This window comes from Trichosurus vulpecula, chromosome 3 (assembly GCF_011100635.1).
Source record: "Trichosurus vulpecula isolate mTriVul1 chromosome 3, mTriVul1.pri, whole genome shotgun sequence".
Classification (NCBI taxonomy): domain Eukaryota; kingdom Metazoa; phylum Chordata; class Mammalia; order Diprotodontia; family Phalangeridae; genus Trichosurus; species Trichosurus vulpecula.
This window is the reverse complement of record NC_050575.1, coordinates 1,475,788-1,494,652: the sequence shown is the minus strand read 5'-3', so window position 1 is coordinate 1,494,652 and position 18,865 is coordinate 1,475,788. Positions and strand designations below refer to the sequence as shown.

At 46.1% G+C, this 18,865-nt stretch overlaps 1 protein-coding gene across 2 annotated transcripts; it reads right to left on the bottom strand.

The window, feature by feature from the left end:
• Positions 1-5,617: 5,617 nt before the first annotated feature.
• STING1 (stimulator of interferon response cGAMP interactor 1) lies at positions 5,618-18,549 on the bottom strand. Of its 2 annotated transcripts, none has more exons than XM_036748291.1 (8): positions 18,489-18,549; positions 13,092-13,166; positions 12,287-12,513; positions 10,975-11,158; positions 10,576-10,684; positions 9,088-9,326; positions 8,214-8,400; positions 5,618-6,879 (listed from the first exon to the last, which is right to left on the bottom strand). In XM_036748291.1, exons 3-8 carry the CDS (start codon positions 12,511-12,513, stop codon positions 6,680-6,682), a joined length of 1,146 nt encoding a protein of 381 aa, XP_036604186.1. In that variant the 5' UTR covers positions 13,092-13,166; positions 18,489-18,549; the 3' UTR covers positions 5,618-6,679. The 2 variants fall into 2 exon arrangements, with proteins under 2 accessions (XP_036604186.1, XP_036604187.1); XM_036748292.1 differs by having other exon boundaries at positions 8,248-8,400.
• Between the last annotated feature and the right edge of the window lie 316 nt (positions 18,550-18,865).

The following is an 18,865-nucleotide window of genomic DNA, read 5'->3' as shown; positions in this document are numbered from 1 at the left end:
CTGAAGACGGTTTTGAGCTCAGGTCCTCCTGACTCCAGGGCCAGTACTCTACTCACTGACCCTCCTAGCGGCCCCTATATGATGTTTTAAAAAGAGATTAAAATGGCTATTGGAGTATTTTCAAAATTCACAATAAAAGGGAGGGAGAGAAGAAGAGTTTATATGTTGCCTACTATGTGCCAGACACTGCGCCAAGTGCTTTTTACAAATGCTCTGTCATTTGATACTCATAACAACCCTGCAAAGCAGATGCTATTATCATCTTCATTTTACAGTTGAAGAAACTGAGGTAAATGGAGGTCAAATGACCCTTCTAAAGATGTATTTACTGGTTGGGAGGGCCAGAGTTTCTTTCCTTAATCCTTATTTTCCGAGGTCCATCTCATGCTGTGGGGGGTTAGGAGAGAATAGAAGGGTTGTTGCTTCTTCTGTACAACAGAATCACTGGGATATTCCCCTTCCCTGCCCTGGGGTTTCTGAAAGTAGAAGGGATGTCTTTCTGTCTGGGCCGTGGAAGACGGACACCATTCAACCCAGAAGGAAGGGATGTGAGATGTTTTTGAGCCCAGCCAGGGGAAAATGGCAGAAAGAGACAGAGGCAGACAAGTCTATCCTTGGTTCTATCTTTGCTATGGGAAAGTTTTCTTCAGACAAGAAAGATTAATTTCCAGATTTTGCTTTTTGTTTTGCTTCTTTCTAAAATAAGAGGTGGTTCCCAATCATGAAATAGATGAGAATCCTCAACAAGAGACATAGAGACAAAAATGCAGGCACAGAGTTAGAGAGAGTAAGAGAGGTAGCACCCCATCAACTGGGGAATGGCTGAACGAGTCGTGGTGTATGAGTGTAATGGAATAACGTTGTGCTATAAGAAATGATGAGCAGGCTGACTTCAGAAAAACCTGGAAAGACCTACATGAACTGATGCTGAGCAAGGGGAGCAGAAACAGGAGAACAGCATACACAGTTACAGCCACATTGTATGATGACTAACTTTGATAGACTTGGCTCTTCTCAGCAATGCAAGGTTCTAAGACAGCTCCAAAAGACTCAGGATGGAGAATGCTATCTGCATCCAGAGAGAGAATTACAGAGTCTGAAAGCAGATAAAAGCATACTATTTGCTCCCAGTTTTGTTTTGTTTCTTCTTTCTCATGGTTCATCCCATTGGTTATAATCCTTCTTTGCAACATGACTAACATGAAAATGTGTAAAGCCTATATCAGATTGCATGCCCTCTTGGGAAGGGGGGAAGGGAAGGAAGGGAAAAAATTTGGAACTCAAAAGCTTGTGGAACTGAAAGTTGTAAACTAAAAATAAATATTTTTTTTTAAAGAGAGAGAGGTAGCATCTAGTCCCTGATCCCTGTAAGAATTTACTTTTCCTCTAAAAGAGTACCCCTCCCAGGTAAAAGAAGCTGTCTTCTACCCTCAGTGGTTAGATTGGGACTTCATGCTCTTCTCAAGACTCCATGACCTAGGGGCAGTTAGATGGTGCAGTGAGTAGCACACTGGCCCTGCAGTCAGGAGGACCTGAGTTCAAATCTGCCCTCAGACACTTGACACAGTTACTAGCTGTGTGACCGTCGGCAAGTCACTTAGCCCAATTGTCTTGCCTTCCCCCCTCCAAAACACTCCATGGTCTTTAAGGTGTCTCACAGTTTTGATTAGTAGCCATTCAAAAGGGTAAGGAACTAGGATTTTACTCTGACATAATGTAAGTTTCTTAAGGGAAAGGACTATCCAATTACTGTATGCATGATCCCAATGCCTAGCCCAGTGCCCGGAATATTTTTTTTCCCCTTGGACCAGACCTGTGATTTCACTGTAATAGGGAACGTCAGACGAAGAAACTCCCTCTACAAATGTGCCTGACCTGAAACTTAAGAGTCTTAGAACTTCCGGGGCACTTAGAAGTTGAATGACTTGCTTAGGGTCACAAAACCGACATGTATTTCAGGCAGGCAGAACAGATTTTCTTGGCTCTTAGGCCAGCTATCAGTTACTCCCCATTCGCAGCATATAGTCAATACATTTTTTGTTGATTTACTGTTTGGGCCAGTGCCCTGTGTTAAGCAGTGGGATACTCTTGGTGACCTGTGGCCAGGGAGTTGGTCCTTTCCTAGTGGGAAGCAGTAGTGGCCAGAGATCCTGGACCCTCCTCAGTGACAGGATGGAGATTTCCTACAGCGTGGTTGTTAAGTGGAGATGGGAAAAGAGGCTGGGCCTGTTCCTGTTAGCACTGCTTTCTAATTGGTGCTTGGAAGAGGAGGTAGCGTTGTGACTTCAGAGCTGGCTCAGCCAATCACCTCCCACCTTTCTCAGAACCTTTCCCACAGCTTAGCCCTGGCCCATGTGGGTACTGTGGAGCTGGCCTGGGTGTCACTGGAAAGATGTCGCAGAGTGACAGAGTGAGGGTCAGTTTGGCTGGGCTCTGTTTCCTGAGAGCAAAGTTCTGTAGCGTGATGGACAGTCAGTCTTCATCTCAGAGCTGGGCTTTCCCACGGTGTTTTCCAGCTCTCCAGACCTAGTGTTCTGACGTGGAGGTGGAAAGGGAAATGGGGGATGGGGAGAGGGGTCCCTGTGGAGTCAAAACTCTTCCGGAAAAACCACCCTCCCCAGAGACAACGGAAGCCTTTATGGGCATTTTGTGACACACACAAAGAAGCGGAAAGACTTGTAAAGGCACACATGGTCATTATTTTACTCAGAATAAAAGGACTTATTTTTCCTCCCCAAGAAAGTGAAAAGTGTCAGAAATACCCAAGTCTCCTCCCCTTGGTGCGAAGAGTCAGTATCTATCGGGGATGCTGACTGTGAGGGCCGCCCCGGTTACTGTAGGGAGAACACTGGGTCCTACAGGTGAAGATAAAGAGGGAAAATAGAAATACAGACATGGAGAGAGGCAGAGAACGAAAAGGAAGACATTCGGAATGCGGACAGCTAACCTTTATATAGCACTTACCAGGTGCCAAGCGCTTTACAAATATTACTTCACCTGATCCTCATGATTGGGATAGGAAGTCCATGCTAGCATGATCCCCATTTTACAGAGGAGGAAACTGAGGCAAACAGGGTAAATTACTTTCCCAAGTTTATACAGCTAGTAAGTGTCTAAGGCCGTATTTGAACTCAGGTCTTCCTGACTCCAGGCGCCGGACTCTAACCACTGGGAGACCTATCTTGGTCAGAGGGAGAGATGGAAACAAAGAGGGAGACTGAAATGAGAGACAGATACCGGGACATAGAGAAACAGAGACATAAAGGGTGAGTAACCAAGACAGGAAGAAAAAGAGGGAGAAAGGGGGCCTGGAAAGAATAGAGAAGTAAATGGAGAGACAGGAAAACAGGGACAGAGAGAAAGGCATTATTTTGGTCTTGCAAATGAACTTCAGACTGAAGAGGGAGAAGGAGACCAATACTGGCTGAGGAAGAACTAGAAGCAGACAGACACATCTCAGGGAGTCACAGTTCAGTGACAAAGAGCCTGACGGAAGTGAAAGCGCGGGAGAACAAGGGTGTGTTTTACGTGAAGAGGGTGTGTTTGTGTGCATGTGTGTTTATCAGACGTGGCAGCTTTGGGGTAGGGGAGCCAGCCCTTTGGGAGACCAATTCACTCCCACCACACTTTTGGTCTCCCAGTAGCCTCCCAACCTTGAAGATGCACCTTGAGCTTTCTCATGTTCCCACTTCTAGACCAGGATAATCAGGTACCCTCCTACCCTCCCCCTGCCCCCAGGGTTACTCTTCTTTGGGGACTGTTATTTCATCAGCCTGCCCCCTCTCTGGCAGAGGGAGCCTCTTCCTTTTTTCTCATTCTGAATTCTATGGCAAGAGACCAGAGGAAACTTCAGACTCTGGGGGTGTGGGAGAGGGACATCTCAGGCTGCTCCTGAGAAGAGAGTCATGGGCTCCTGGGAGCTGTTCCTTTCCTTTTCTTTTCAGGTCAAGGACAGTTTTCTTCTGCCTCTTCCTTCACCTCCCCTGTTGACAGTCAGCATGGCAACAGTGGTAGGAAAATAGCCTGATGCACAAAAAATGAGTCTTCCTTTTTCTGAGACTTTAGGAGATAGATGCCCATTGCACAGGGTGAGGAAAAGTTGATACTCATGGAGGATCGAGAAGTAGAATCATTTTATGACTCCTGAGTTCTTCCAAGTGAAGTGTACAGGGTTGTACAGTGGAAGGATCCTGGGACTTGGAGACAGGAAGCCTGGGTGGGAATCCCAGCTCTTCCATACATACTTCTATACATAAGGAGGCCAGCGGGCAGGCAGGAAGGCAGAGAGCAGGTTTTGGTGAGCTGAGACTCATTTTCAAGGCCATAACAAAGCTTTTCTCTCTGTCTCTCTTTGCCCGTCTCTGTTTCCCTCTTTGCATGACTTTCACCCTCTCTGGTGTCTTCACCTCGCTCTCCTCCTCTCTGTTCTTGGCCAAGGTCTTGACTTTGATCGGGGTCTTTGCCCTTCCTTCTCCTTCTTCTGCCTCTTCCTCTCCATTTTTGACTTGTCCATTCCCAGGTTGCCTTCCTGCCTCCCTCTTCACCAATGATGAACAGCTCTATTGTGCAATATCCCCTAAGCTGCTTGGGCACTCTGGGAGGACATCAGAGTGGGCCAAAGGGGGATGGGCTACCTCTGCTTGCTGTCATCGTAACCCTTTTTGTCTTGTTGGCTATCTGCATCATCGTGCTTGTCCACTTTGGTCCTGAGCTGCGAAAGGTCCAGGTTACTCTCCCTCAGGAGCCCCCACCCCTGAAGCAAGAAGGTGGCATCCATCTCACCCATTGGCAGGCCCTGGGCTCCCAACCTGGAAATGCGCCCCAAGAGAGCTACAGGGAAGCCCAGCCTTGGCCTGCTGCTACGAGCCTCTGCACCCATTCCAGCATCATGGAGCTTACATACCTATGAAGAGCAAATCAGATTTCCCCTTATCACCACAGAAGGAGTAAATAGTCGGACAAAAATTTAATAGGAAAGGGAATAGAGGGCCTGCACTTCAAGGCCAAAAGAGAATGGACGAGATGGAATGGCAAGAGCCTGGGCTGATGATTTTCAGGGGTTGCCTTCCTGGGACTAGAAAAATAAAGGCCGAGTTGGGGGTCCCCCTGGAAACATGCTGCAGTTTGTGTACTTCTAATACTTTCATCCCTATCCCACCTTCCACTACTCCATAGACCTAGAACCCCATTCTTCTCCCCCATCCAGTGCTCCCTAGGCCTCTGAACCTTCTTCCTTGGTGTATTTTTCTTTAATCTCTCTTCCCCAAGTTTCCCTCCTCTTCTAGCCTTCCTCGTCCCTACATTATGGTAGAGTAAGGTCTGCCTAGAAAAATGACCCCCTCCAGGACCCTTTTTCATTTCCCGAGGCCCACTTAAGTCCTACCCTTCCCAGACCCTATAGAAGGAAGTGATTCTGCTGGGGTCACCAGCTAGCAAGACTGGACATGTATGCTGACTCCTCACTTCCCCTCACTCAACCCCACCCCCAGCCTTTATTAGAGCTTACATTGGCAGCTGGCATTAACCTTGAACCATGAATAGAAGATGTCTACTGGATCGGAACCAGCCTTTAACCTGTGGGTGGCCGGAGCTAAACACAGAGAACAGGTTAGAGACAGGAGAGTCAAGAGACAAAAAAAAAGTTTAATTAATTTCAGAGTAAGGAAAATGACATGCATATGGAAGCCCCATTCCTAAGAAGGAGGGCTTAACATGTTGGACTAAAGGCAGGTCTTATATGCATCCTAGGCTGGACCATGACATAATCATTTTTAGGTCTTGAGTTACTGTTCCCATGGGCCCTGTGGAAACAGTATTGTCTGAAGTCCTGGGGGTCATGCCCACCCTGCAGGGCACAGAAGCAGAGTTCTGTGACCAGAACAGGGATTGTGAATATGTGATGGATGGCCCTGGGAAAAAGGGGGAGCTAAATCCCTCAGTGAACACCTGGTGCTGGTCCAAGCAATACACTTTGCCAGAGGGTGATACCATCCTGAGTGCAAAGGATTATTGTGTCCAACACAGGGTGAAGCTCAAGGTTGGCTGTCAAATATCAATCCAACTATAAAAATAAGACAGCAGGAAGATAGCTCTGCAGGCACAGTCCTTTGGAGGAATCTACTAGAAGACAGCTGTAGGACCCTCCTGAAAAGAAAGGAAGGGACTGTTCTCCTGTTCATGGTACATCATCCTGCATCTTGTAAATACTTGGTCTCTGGAACACATATGGTTGAGTACCAGTCCTCATCTAAGACAGCAACAGAAAAGAGAGAGGGCCGTTTGCCTGATAAATTCTCTAGTACAGGGCTTCTTAACCTATGGATCTGATTTTTAAGACATTTTGAAAACCATATTTCTATATAATACATTTCCTTTTTAATCTTACATGTTTTATTTTATGCATTCTGAGATGGGGTTCATAGGCTTCACCACATTGCCAAAGGTGCCCAGAACACAGCAAAGGTAAAGAAGCCCAGGCCTAGTAGTCCCAGGTCCCAGAGTCAGGGACAGGGAGGATGAACTGTCCCAAACTGTTCTCAGTGTAAGATCAGATGGGTCAGTAGCATTGCCAGGCATCTAGCCGTTGAAGATGTCTGGCCCAGAGCAATGGGCCACCCAGAGGACCAGGGCCAGGTTTCTTGGGTTTGGGGGCAGAGTCGACTCTGGGGGAGGTCGTTGCTTAGAAACCATCAGTACGGAGGGAGAGTGGCTCCTCGGTACCACTGATGAGGAGCTGTGGCTCCTGGAACAAGGTGGAGGATGTGGCCACACCTACAGCCCTATTAGGCTCCATAACAAACTCTTCTTGCCGTGCCTGCCGGAGGTGATGAAGAATCTCTTTAGACAAAGAGAAGTTGCTTAGAGGTCTATTCTCAGGCTCTGGAGAGTGAAGTCAAACAAGTGATCAGTGAACAAACATTTGGTAATCTCCTACTATGCACTAAGCACATGCAGCCACATGTGGACGCACAAGTAAACGTGCACACACCATTGACTCTTGAGACACAAGGAGAGCGCCTCTTCTTATATCCTGGAGGCCAGGGGCTCTTACCCACCCCTAAAAGCATCCAATAAACAGGGAGCCACAGAATCATATAATCATTGAATGGTGGTGCTGGGAGGGATCTGAAAAGTCAAGGCCAACTCTAATGTTCCACGTGAGAACGCTGAGCCTTGGATCAGAGTGATTCTCCCAAGGTCCCACAAGGATTCCTGGTAGAATCAAGACTAGAGAACCAGGGCCTTCTGACATCCTAGCAACACTTCCTCCCCACCTCTCTAAGCCCATGTTGTTCAGTTCCAGGTTGAGATTCCTTAGAAGCCAATGCTCCAGGTTCTTGGGGAAACCTGCCCTGTGGCCCTTTTCTCCAGGGTGAGGCAGGATATATGTGGGCCAGTGAGGTGGGGAGGAAAGATCCCAGACTCGAGGTGAGACGACCTGGATTAGAAGCCCAATTCTGATGCTTACTAGCTCTGCGATCATGGGGGAGTCATTTCAATTCTCCCAGCTTCAGTTTCCTCACCCATAAAATGGCAAGGAAGGAAGGAAACAAGCATTTATTAAGCACCAACCGTGTGCCAGGCACTGTACTAAGTGCTTTATGAACATGACCTCATCTGGTCCTCACAATCACCCTGGGAGGTTGATGTCGTTACCACCCCCATTTCACAGATCAGGGAACTGAAGCAAACAGGTTAAGTGACTTGTACCCAGGGACATGCGGCTACTGAGTGTGGGCGGCCAGATTTGAATTCAGGTCTTCCTAACTTCAGACCCAGTGTGCCTTTGCTATTGCTACAAATTCATTTTTAGAGCACTTCAAAGAACCTTTCCTCCAACAACTCTGAGAGAAGGAGGCTAAGTCCTGTTATCCCTTTAATTACCCCTATTTTACAGATGAAATGGAGGCTTAAAACTTGCCCATGATAGGGGCAGCTAGGTGGCACAGTGAGTAGAGCACCGGCCCTGGAGTCAGGAGGACCTGAGTTCAAATCCGGCTTCAGACACTTGACACACATACTAGCTGTGTGACCTTGGGCAAGTCGCTTAACCCCAATTGCCCTGCCTCCCCCCCCAAAATAACCAAAACTTGTCCATGATAACAAAGCTCTTAATAACCTCTTGCTTCTTAATTTAGGAGCTCAGCTATGTTTCTTGTTTCTGCTTAAAAGTCCTCCCTGGCCTGGGGCCCACAATGACCCTGCCCTCTCACCTTGGTACACGATGAGGCGACAGTAGTCACGCACCTCAGGGGCATCCTCAAGGATGTCTTCCAGGGTCCGGCAGAAAAGTTTGACTTGCTCCAGGCGGTCCTCCCGGCTAAAGCCAGCCCGCGCATCCTGGGACATGGCAAACAGGGTCTGCAGTGGGGTAGCAAACTCCAGGACACAGACTTCTGCCTGGTAAGGGTAGAAGGGAAGGTACGGTGGTCTCCCTTTATATAACAATGGTAGCCAGTGCTCTCTGACCTGGGGGGCTGTGGCCTATAACCATCTCTATGGATCTCCCCACCTGGACTCCACTCCCCACCCACACCTCAGCTGGCAGACACAGGCTTCGAGGGGCATGCCGGTGTTTCTCAGATTATTTCTGCTCTGCCAGGAAGCCAGGCCGGGGTACTGACTAGAACCTGTCTTTGCTCTTGACTCTCTGGTTGGCACTTGACCTGCTACATATGTTGCTCTTACCCATTACCACCATGGGGGTTTTCCAGAGGGAACGCACAGAGTTGAGATTCTTGGCTGGGCTGGGCAGAAGTTGTGGTTCAGCAGAGCCCAGAGCTCCCTGCAGGGCAGGGACTATTCTATACTCTGAAACCCACAGTCCTTCTGCTGTTCACTCTTCCGGCTTTGGAGCTGAGCCTTAGGGAAACCCCGATCAGGGCAGTGATCGGCTCAAGATTATATGATGAATTGTGGTCGGTCAGCTCCAGGAACACAGAATCCATACTCTTGCCTCCGTCCCTGTCCTCGACTCCTAGCACTTCCAGGAACACAGAATCCACACTCTTGCCTCCGTCCCTGTCCTCGACTCCTAGCACTTCTCTGCTTTGCCCCTCTCTCTCCTCACTGGGCATTATCACTCACCTGCCGCCCGTCTTCCCAGATTTGATAGATGCTGTTGGTATAGATCCTGCCTTTAACGCCTGCCCGGTCAGCTTTGTGCTGAGGTAGTTCTTGCAGGAAGCGAATGTTGGGGTCAGCCTGACTCAAGTTGTCAGGGACCCTGCAATCCAGAGGGATGAGGATGTGGAGCCGTTGGCCCTCAGGACTCCTCAGGACATCCTTGTTGAACTGATTATAAATTTGGATTCGGGCCTGGAGCTCTGGGTAGGAACCAACAGCGAATCATTCAAGAAAAGAGACAATCACAGAGAAAGGAAGGGAAGAACCCGTGGTGGGAGGGTCATGGCGTTTATCTCCCTGATGTCTATCACACCCCCAGAAAGCTAGTGGGCTATCGTAGGATCATGGATCAGTTCAGGGCTATGATGGAGCCTCACAAAGGTAATAAATAGAGAGCTGGGATTTGAAGCCAGATTCTCTGATTCAACAATCTTTCCCTGTGCCTCGCTGACTCCCTATGTTCTTGGGGCTTAACCAGGAGAGGTCCTTCCTTGTGTTTCTTTTCCTAGAGAGAAGGAAAGACACTGGCAGGAGATTTTTGACAACTGTGCCCCCTAACCTGACCTCTTCAGTGGACCCACCCAGCAACAGGTGTGTATGTATACATGTACATGGGGTGGGACATAGTGCCTGCCCCATGGGGAGCCAGACTCCTGCCCTGCTAGTGAGGCACTTGTGCCTCACATGACTCTTGTATGGAGAGAGACGTAACTTTGCTCATTCACACGTGTAACTTGTCCAAGTCTGAAAGTTCTCACTTTATCTAGGCTCAGTCTCTCCTGAGGCCCCTTCCCACCAAAAGGCAGAAAAATAAAATCCACTCTCCCCACAACCTTGAAAAAAAGAGGAAGTCAAGGAGAGAACAGCAGGCCCCAGGGACTATTCTGCTCTCTTTCCGTTCTTGCTTCTCTTTCCCAGCCCCCATATTTCTGCATCAGCAAATATTCTATCCATAGGGCAGTAAGAACCAGGCACAACTCCTCAGAGGTGATGACTGAGGCCCATGTTACATCCTCGTAATGGAGTCAGGGCCTAGATTCAGGGCTGGTCATTTGACTCTGGACCTCACTCCCCCATAGCGGTATTGATTCAGCATCTGAAAGTGTCAGGAGACCCTCTCCCAGTCATCTCTGGGGCTCGTCCAGGAGGCAGCAGGGAACAGTGGAACTTGGCCTAGGAATTTGGACACAACCTCCCCTGGGTTTGGATCTCAGTTGCATCACTGATTCACTCAGACCCTGGAAATTCACTTTCCACAAGAGCCTGTTTCTTTACCTATTAAATGCGAATAATCATGCCTGGCCTCTCTATTCCCCAGGGGTTTTGTGAATAATAAATGAAGTGCCATTTGGGAAAGCACTTTGGAAATGATAAAGCATTTGAGACAGGTATAGAGCCCTTCTTATTGTCTGCTGGGTCTTCGAGATGGGGGTGGGGAGGGCCACTCACCAGGCAAGATCAGCTTCAGGTACCCGACATAGTATGACCAGGCCAGTCCGTGGGCCACATTGAGATGTCTCCTCTCACAGACTTCAGAGATCTCAGCTGGACTCAGGCTCTGGAGGGCAGGGCAGACACCCTCATGAGTGCTGGCCAGAGCCCACTCATCTTTGGGTCCTCTGTCTGCCATTCAAGTGGCATCCCCAACTGCTTCATCCCCTTCAGTAACTGAGGGCTCAAAAACAAATTCTCATTTGTGCTTTTTAAAACCACAAATCTCCAATAGCCTCCTTCATGCTCCCCTAGGTAGGGGCAGACATACTCACACCCTCTCCCTCCCCCCTGATTTGGTGCCAAGTGCCCTTCTGCCTCCCCTGTCTCCAAATCTACCCCCCTGGTCTTTTGTACCTGGAGTCCTAGGATGAAGCTCAGTGCTTGAGAGAGACCCAGCAAGGCAAAAGTCCAGGTGAGTGACAGGTTTGGCTTACTAGAGAAGGTGACGCAGAAATATCCCGAGAGCAGCAACAGAGAGCCCCGCTGGAGTGGTGAGCCTGTACAGGCTCGTATTGCCTGCCAGTAACTCCCCTGGTACCTGGAGGGTCATACGGAGAGAAGAGAAAGTAAAGCTGCTACATACCCAGGGACCTGGCCAGTGCTCATGGCCTAGACTAGGACTAACAGATTCTACCCAAGGTTTTCTGACCAGTCCTGAATCTAGGCCCTGACTCCATTACGAGGGGTAGCATGGGCCTCAGTCATCACCTCCGAGGAACTGTGCCTGGTTCTTACTGCCCTATGGATGGAATACTTGCTGATGCAGAAATATGGGGGTGGGGGAGAAGTAAGAACGGGAAGAGAGCAGAATAGTCCCTGGGGCCTGCTATTCTCTCCTTGACTCCACCCTTTCTTTTCAAGGTTGTGGGGACAGTGGGTTTTATTTTTCTGCTTTTTGGTGGGAAGGGGCCTCAGGAGAGACTGAGCCTAGATAAAGTGAGAACTTCCAGGCTTGGACAAGTTACACGTGTGAATGAGTGAAGCTACATCTCTCTCACATGAGAGTCATGTGAGGCACAAGTGCCTCACTAGCAGGGCAGGAGGCTGGCTCCCCACGGGGCAGGCACCATGTCCCGCCCCATGTGCAGAGCAGAGGTAAAGGGTCACGAAGGAAGGGGAGGACAAATGGAAGGAGAGATGCTTTGGAGGGCTCTGCAGGTGAAGGGGAGAGGCCATGGAAAGTGGGAGGTAAGGAAGACCCTAACAATAATAACAGATAGCATTTAGAGAGCATTTCATTTTCACGAGAGCCCTGGGAGCTAGGTGCTATTACTATCCTCATCTGTAAAATTGAGGTTGATAGAGATCAAGTGACTTGTCCAGGGTCTCTCGGCTAGTATCTAAGGCAGGATTTGAACTTGGTTCTTCCTGACTCCAAGTTGTTCAGTCGTGTCTGACTCTTTGTGACCTCTTTTGGGGTTTTCTTGGCAAAGATACTGGAGTGGTTTGCCATTTCCTTCTCTAGCCCATCTGACAGATGAGGATACGGAGACAAACAGGGTTAAGTGACTTGCTCAGGGTCACACAGCTAGTAAGTATCTGAGACTACATTGGAACTCAGGAAGCCAAGTCTTCCTGACACCAGGCCTGGCGCTCTGTCCTCTGTGCCACCTAGCTTTCCCCCTCATACCGGCCAGTGCTCTGTCCATTCTTCCTGCTACCTTACCTGGATTGGATATGACTGAGTTCCTCAGCCAGGCAGCAGATCCCCTTCAGCAGCAGCCCCACCTGCAGAGAGGTGAAGGAGAACAGCAGCCACTGGAGGGTGTGGGCAGCTGGTTCCCCGAGGATACATAAAATGATCAGACAGAAGCTCAACAGGACACAGGCTGCCTTCCGAGCCCCCTGGCCCCGGGGCTTGGGGATGGAGGGGTGGAGATGGGGTCTGGGCATCTGTGGGAACAAAGAGACTCACTGATACAGCTCCTGTTCCTGACCTTCTTCCCGCTTTGAAAAAGGCCCCACCTTGGGGAAAAGGAATGAGATCTCATTTCTGCCCACAACTGCCCCATCCCTTCAGAGGGCCCTCCCCTAGATACTCCCTTTTCCAGAGAGTACAGAAAGGGAAATTCTCTTTGGGGCCTCCTCTTAAGCCCAAACCCCAGCATAAGGAGGGGTGCTCCCTGGTGCTAATACAGAGATGGAAGCTGAGGAAAAAAGAGGACTGAGAAAGGCCATTGGTATATATTTATACTCATATACCTGAAGATACATTATTACAGATACACATGTGTTAGCAACACTCTTCTCTCCAACCCCTTAGCCAGGTAAACAATCTATCCCTTACCCTTCTAGTAACATCCCTGCCCAGCCTCACCCACATTCCTTCCCCCTCCAGGAAGCAGAACGTCAAAAACTGTGTACATTTGTGCCACAGTAGGGTCATGGATTTAGTTTCACAGAGAGCTACAGGTGAGAATAGGGGTTGGGGGGCATGGGATTGTGGGGAGGGGTCCATGTCCACTACTTACCTTCCTGTGTTTGTGGCCCTAAGGCTTCTGGAATTCCTAGGTTGCTTCCTCCACCCTACAGCTCCACTCAGAAATCTGGCAAAAAAAAATCTCAGCAACTTACTCACAGGGTAAGGGTTTAGTCATAGTTACAGACAGCCTTCCTGGAAAAGAACTGAAAATAAACTTGTTGGGACTTCCGGTGCCAAGATAATGAAGTGAGGAAGGAACCCTCTGAAGTCCTCCCGAATTCCCCTCCAAACAATTAGAAAACCACCTCAGAATTGGTCTAGGAGCACAGGAGGAAAGGTCTGTCACAGTAGGGGGCCTATAGCAAGGCTCCAACCCTGGGGCAATCCAGCGGTGAGGCCCCATCCTCCTGCAAATGCAGCCTCCTAGGCAAGTAAGCAGTCTATGCAGTGCAGTAAGACCCCACCCCCACGAGAAGCCACCAGTGAGGCCTTGACCCTATTACGGACCAGTAGTGAAGCCCCACCCTGGGGCTGACCAACAGCGAGATTCCCCCAACCCTGGGGTCTACCAGCAACCCAGCAGCAGGGCCCCATCCCTGGGGCGGACCACCAACAAAATCCCTCCTCCCGGGCCAACCACCAGAGAGACTCTGGTACCGTAACAACTCAGCAGCCAGGACCTGTTCCTGGGGCAGGCCAGCAGCTAAGCCCCAGACCTGGGGAGGCCGACGAGGAAGCCCCACTTCGCAGCACAAGAGAAAAGGGAAGCCTACCCTCCAGAGAAAGCAAGCAGCTAAGCCCTGGAACCCAGTGAAAGCCAGCAGTAAGACCCAGAGCCCCAGCACAAAAAGCTTGGGACAGTGCAGGACCAGAGTCCAACTCTCACGTGAAAACCACCAAGTCACACACAAAAAAAAAAAGACAGGAAAAAATAAGCAAAAAAAAAAAAGAGCTTGATTATAGAAAGTTACTATGGTGATAGGGAGGATCAAGGCATAAACTTAGAAGAGGACAATAGTGTCAAAATGGCTACATGTGAAGCCTCAAAGAAAAGTGTAATTTGGTCTCAGATCCAAAAAGAATTCCTGGGAGAGCTTTAAAATTATTTTAAAAAGCAAATTAGAGAAGTAGAAGAAAAATTGGGAAAAGAAATGAAAGTAATGCAAGAAAATCATGAAAAAGAATCAATGGCACGGGAAAAGATATACAAAAATTTACCAAGGAAAATAACTCCCTAAAAAAATAGCCTTGACCAAATGGAAAAGGAAGTACAAAAGATCACTGAAGAAAATAATTCCTTAAAAATAAGAATTGATCAAGTGGAGACTAATCACTCTATGGGACATCAAAATACGATAAAACAAAATTTTAAAAGTTTAAAAAAGAAGAAAATATGGAATTTCTCATTGAAAAAAAAAATAACTGACCTAGAAAACAGATCCAGGAGAGATAATATAAGAATTATCAGACTACATGAAAGCCATCATTAAAAAAACAAAGAAGAAAGAAACCTGGACAACATCTTTCAAGAAATTATCAAAGAAAACTACCTTGACATATTTGAACCAGAGAGCAAAATAGAAATTAAAAGAATCAACTGATCACTGCCTGAAAAGGATCCCAAAAGAAAACTCCCAGGAACATCATAGCCAAATTCCAGATCTCACAGATTAAAAGCAGTCAAAAAGAAGCAATTCAGGTATCATGGAGCTACAGTCAGGATTACACAGGATTTGGCAGCTTCCACATTAAAGAACTGGAGGGCTTGGAATATGATATACTGGAAGGCAAAGGAGTTAGGATTACAACCAAGAATCACCTACCCAGCGAAACAGAATATAATCTCAAGGGAAAAAAATAGACATTTAACAAAATAGAGGACTTTATTTATCTAAAGCCATCAGCGATAATTATCTGTAATGGGCATAAGCTAGAAGTCTTCCCAATACAATCAGAGGTGAAGCAAGGATGTCTGTTACTACTTCTGTTATTTAATATCATACTATAAATGTTAGCTATAGCAATAAGAGAAGAAAAAGAAACTAAAGGAATTAGAAGAGGCAATGAAGAAACAAAACTGTCACTCTTTGAGATGAGATGATGTTACACTTACAAAATCCTAGAGAATCAACTGAAAAACTACTTGAAATTATTAACAACTTTAAGAAAGTTGCAGGATACAAAATAAATCCACATAAATCATCAGCATTTCTATATATTAACAAAGTCTAGCAGCAAGAGATAGAAAGAGAAATTCCACTTAAAATAATTATAGACAATATAAAATCCTTGGGATTCTACCTACCAAGACAAACCTAGGAACTATATGAACATTTTTAACACAAATAAAATCACATCTAAACAATTGGAAAAATATTCATTGCTCACGGGTAGGCTGAGCTAATATAATAAAAATTACAATTTTACCTAAATTAATCTGTTAATTTAGTGCCATACCAATCAAACTATCAAAAAATTATTTTATAGAGCTAAAAAAAAATGAAATTCACTTGGAAGAACAAAAGCTCAAGGATATCAAGAGAATCCATACATCCATATCAGAACAATCTGGTACTGGCTAAGAAACAGAGTGGTGGATCAGTGGAATAGATTAGGTACAAATCACATTATAGTAAATGACCATAGTAATCTAGTTTATGATAAACCCAAAGATCCAAGCTTTTAGAACAAAAACTCATTATTTGACCAACACCGCTAGGAAACCTGGAAAACAAGGTATAGGCCAGTATCTCACACCATATACCAAGATAACATCAAAATAGGTACATGATTTACACATAAAGGGTGGTAATAAAATAAGCGAATTAAGAAAGCATGGAATAGCTTATCTGTCAGATTTGTGGATAAGGGAAAAATGTAGGACCAAAGAAGATACAGAGAGCATCACAAAATGTAAAACAGATGATTTTGATTATATAAAATTAAAAAGTTTTTGCACAAATAAAACCAATGCAATCAAAGTTATAAGAAAACGGAAAATTGGGGAAAAAATTTTGCAACAAATATCTCTGATAGAGGCCTCATTTCTCAAATATATAAATTCTCAAATATATAAAAATACAAATCATTCCCCAATTGATAAATGGTCAAAGGATATGAACAGGCAGTTTTCAAAGAAATCAAAGCTATCTATCATCTTATGAAAAAATGTTCTAAATCACTATTGATCAGAGAAATGCAAAATAAGCAACTCTGAGGTACTACATCGCACCTATCAGATTGGCTAATATGACAAAAAAGGAAAATGACAAATGTTGGAGGGGATGTAGGAAAACTGGGGCACTTAACTGCTGTTGGTGGAGTTGTGAACTGATTCAACCTTTCTGGAGAGTAATTTGGAACTATATTCAAAGGGCTATAAAACCATGCATACCCTTTGATCCAGCAATACCACTGCTAGGCCTGTATCCCAAAGAGATAAAAAAATAGGAGGGGGAGGACTTATTTGTACAAAAATATTCATAACAGTTCTTTTTGTGGTGGCTAAGAATTAGAAATCAAAATGATGCCTGTTGGTTGGGGAATGGTTAAACAAGCTGTGGTATACGACTATAATGGAATATTATTGTGCTATAAGAAATGACAAGCAGGATGATTTCAGAAAAACCTGGAAAGACTTACATGAACTGACGCATAGCAAAGTGAAAAGCACCAGGAGAACGTTGCACAGTCCTAACAATATTGTCTCATGAAGAATTGTAAATGGCTTAGCCACTCTCAGCAATACAATGATCGAATCCCAAAGGACTAATGTCAGAGGTCACTATCTGACTCCAGAGAAAGAACTGACATTATTTGAATACAGACGGAAGCATGCTATTTTTTCACTTTGGTTTTTTTTTTTCATTTTTTCTTTGATTCTATTCTTCTCGTATAAAATGACTAATATGGAAACGTTTTATATAATTGCACATGTATAACATATATCTTATTGTTTAACATCTCAGGGAGAGGGGAGGGAAGGGAGGGACAGAAATTGCAACTCAAAACTTTAAATAAAAATGTTTTTTAAAATTTTGAAATCCTAAGGGGGGGGGGGAGAAAATAAACCTGTTAACTGCCTCTTCTTCCTCCCCCCACCAGACTAGTATAGCTAGCATTTCAAGCATTTTTTCCAAACCTGGGGTCATTGGCATGGAGATCCAAGGCTTCTGTCTCATTTAAGAAGGAAGGAGCCCCAGCAGGATTTTACCAACATCAGCCTGGATTCTCCTGAGCTGAAACTACCCTCCCCCCTCTGAACTTTCCTACAGTATATCTGATCTTGCCAGGCTAAGTCTGCTGGCCTTTGCCCAGTTTTGATTCTCCTTGACTTCTCTGCAGTTCTCGATACCACAGATCATCCTATCCTACATACTCTTACCTCTCTTGGGAGGGAGGGAACATTTATTATGTGCCAAACACTTTACAAATATTATCTCATTTGGTCTTCACAACAACCTTGGGAGGTAGGGGCTCTTATTAGCCCCATTTTACAGCTGAGGAAACTGAGAAAGTCAGAGGTTAAGTGACATACCCAGGATCACTCAGCTAGGAAGTGTCTGAGGTTAGATTTGAATTCAGGTCTTCCTGAACCAATACTCTATCCACTGTACCACCTAGCTGCTTCTTGGCTTCCTCAGCACTGCATTTTCTTGCTCCGTCTTCCTACCTTGCCCCTAAATCTGAGTTTGTCCTGCAAGGCTCTGCTGGGAACTTCCCTCTTATTTTTCTACCCATTCTCTTGAACTTGGTGATGTCACTGGTTCCCTTGTGTTGAATTATTACCCTTATGCAGAGGACCCCCAAATCCAGACTTTCTGCTTTACTCTCTCCCCTGAATTCCATTCCCGCACTTTTAACTAACTACCCCTGGTCATCTTCTGGATATCCCATCAGCTTCTAGAAGTCAATATTTCCAGAACAGCAGCCCTTATTCCTTCTAACCCTGTCATTCCTCAAGACTTTTGGACTTCTACTGAGAGTGCCCTCATGTTCTCAGTCACCAAGTTGGTACCCTCGGTATCATCTTTGTCTTTTATTTCTCCTTCACTCCCTGTACTGATTAATATCCAAGACATGCCAGCTCTACTACCATAACAATAATAATATTTATTATTATAACAATTGATACTTATCTATCACTTTGAAGCTCACAAAGGATTTCATGTACATTATCTCATTTGATCCACAATCTCTGTTCCCTCACCTTCACTCACACAACTGCCACCCTGGTTCAGGCCCTCATCACCTCTTGCCCAGGCTATTGAGACAGCTTCCTAATTAGTTTTCCCCCTTCCAATCTCTCTAAGCAATTCATCCTCCATGCAGCAGCCAAAATAACCTTCCTAAAACACAAATCTGACCATCTCGTTCCCCTGCTCAAAATTCTTCAGTGACTCTTTTAGGATAAATACAAAATATCCATAGTTTTTCTCCAACCTACCTTTCCGGCATTACTCCATGTTATTTCCTTTCACACACTAGACAAACTGTCTTAAATAAGAAGCAAAAAAGGAACTGAAAATGGAAGTGTTAATTCCCCAGCCACGGGTGGCTCAGCCTATAGCTCTTAGCACAGCACAACAGGAATCTAGCTCCAACGTCATCAGTACTGAGATAGCAGATTTCCAAGTCAACCCACTAGAATCACAGGCTCATCAGGGATCTTAGAGGTCATTTAGTTCCAATCATTTATATTACATCTAGGAGGAGAGGGTGGTCAACGGTGTCAAATGCTGCAAAGAGGTTAAGAAGGATGAGGGCTGAGAAAGTCCATCAAAATGGGCAATTCAGAGATCACTGGTGCCTTAGAGCAGTTTC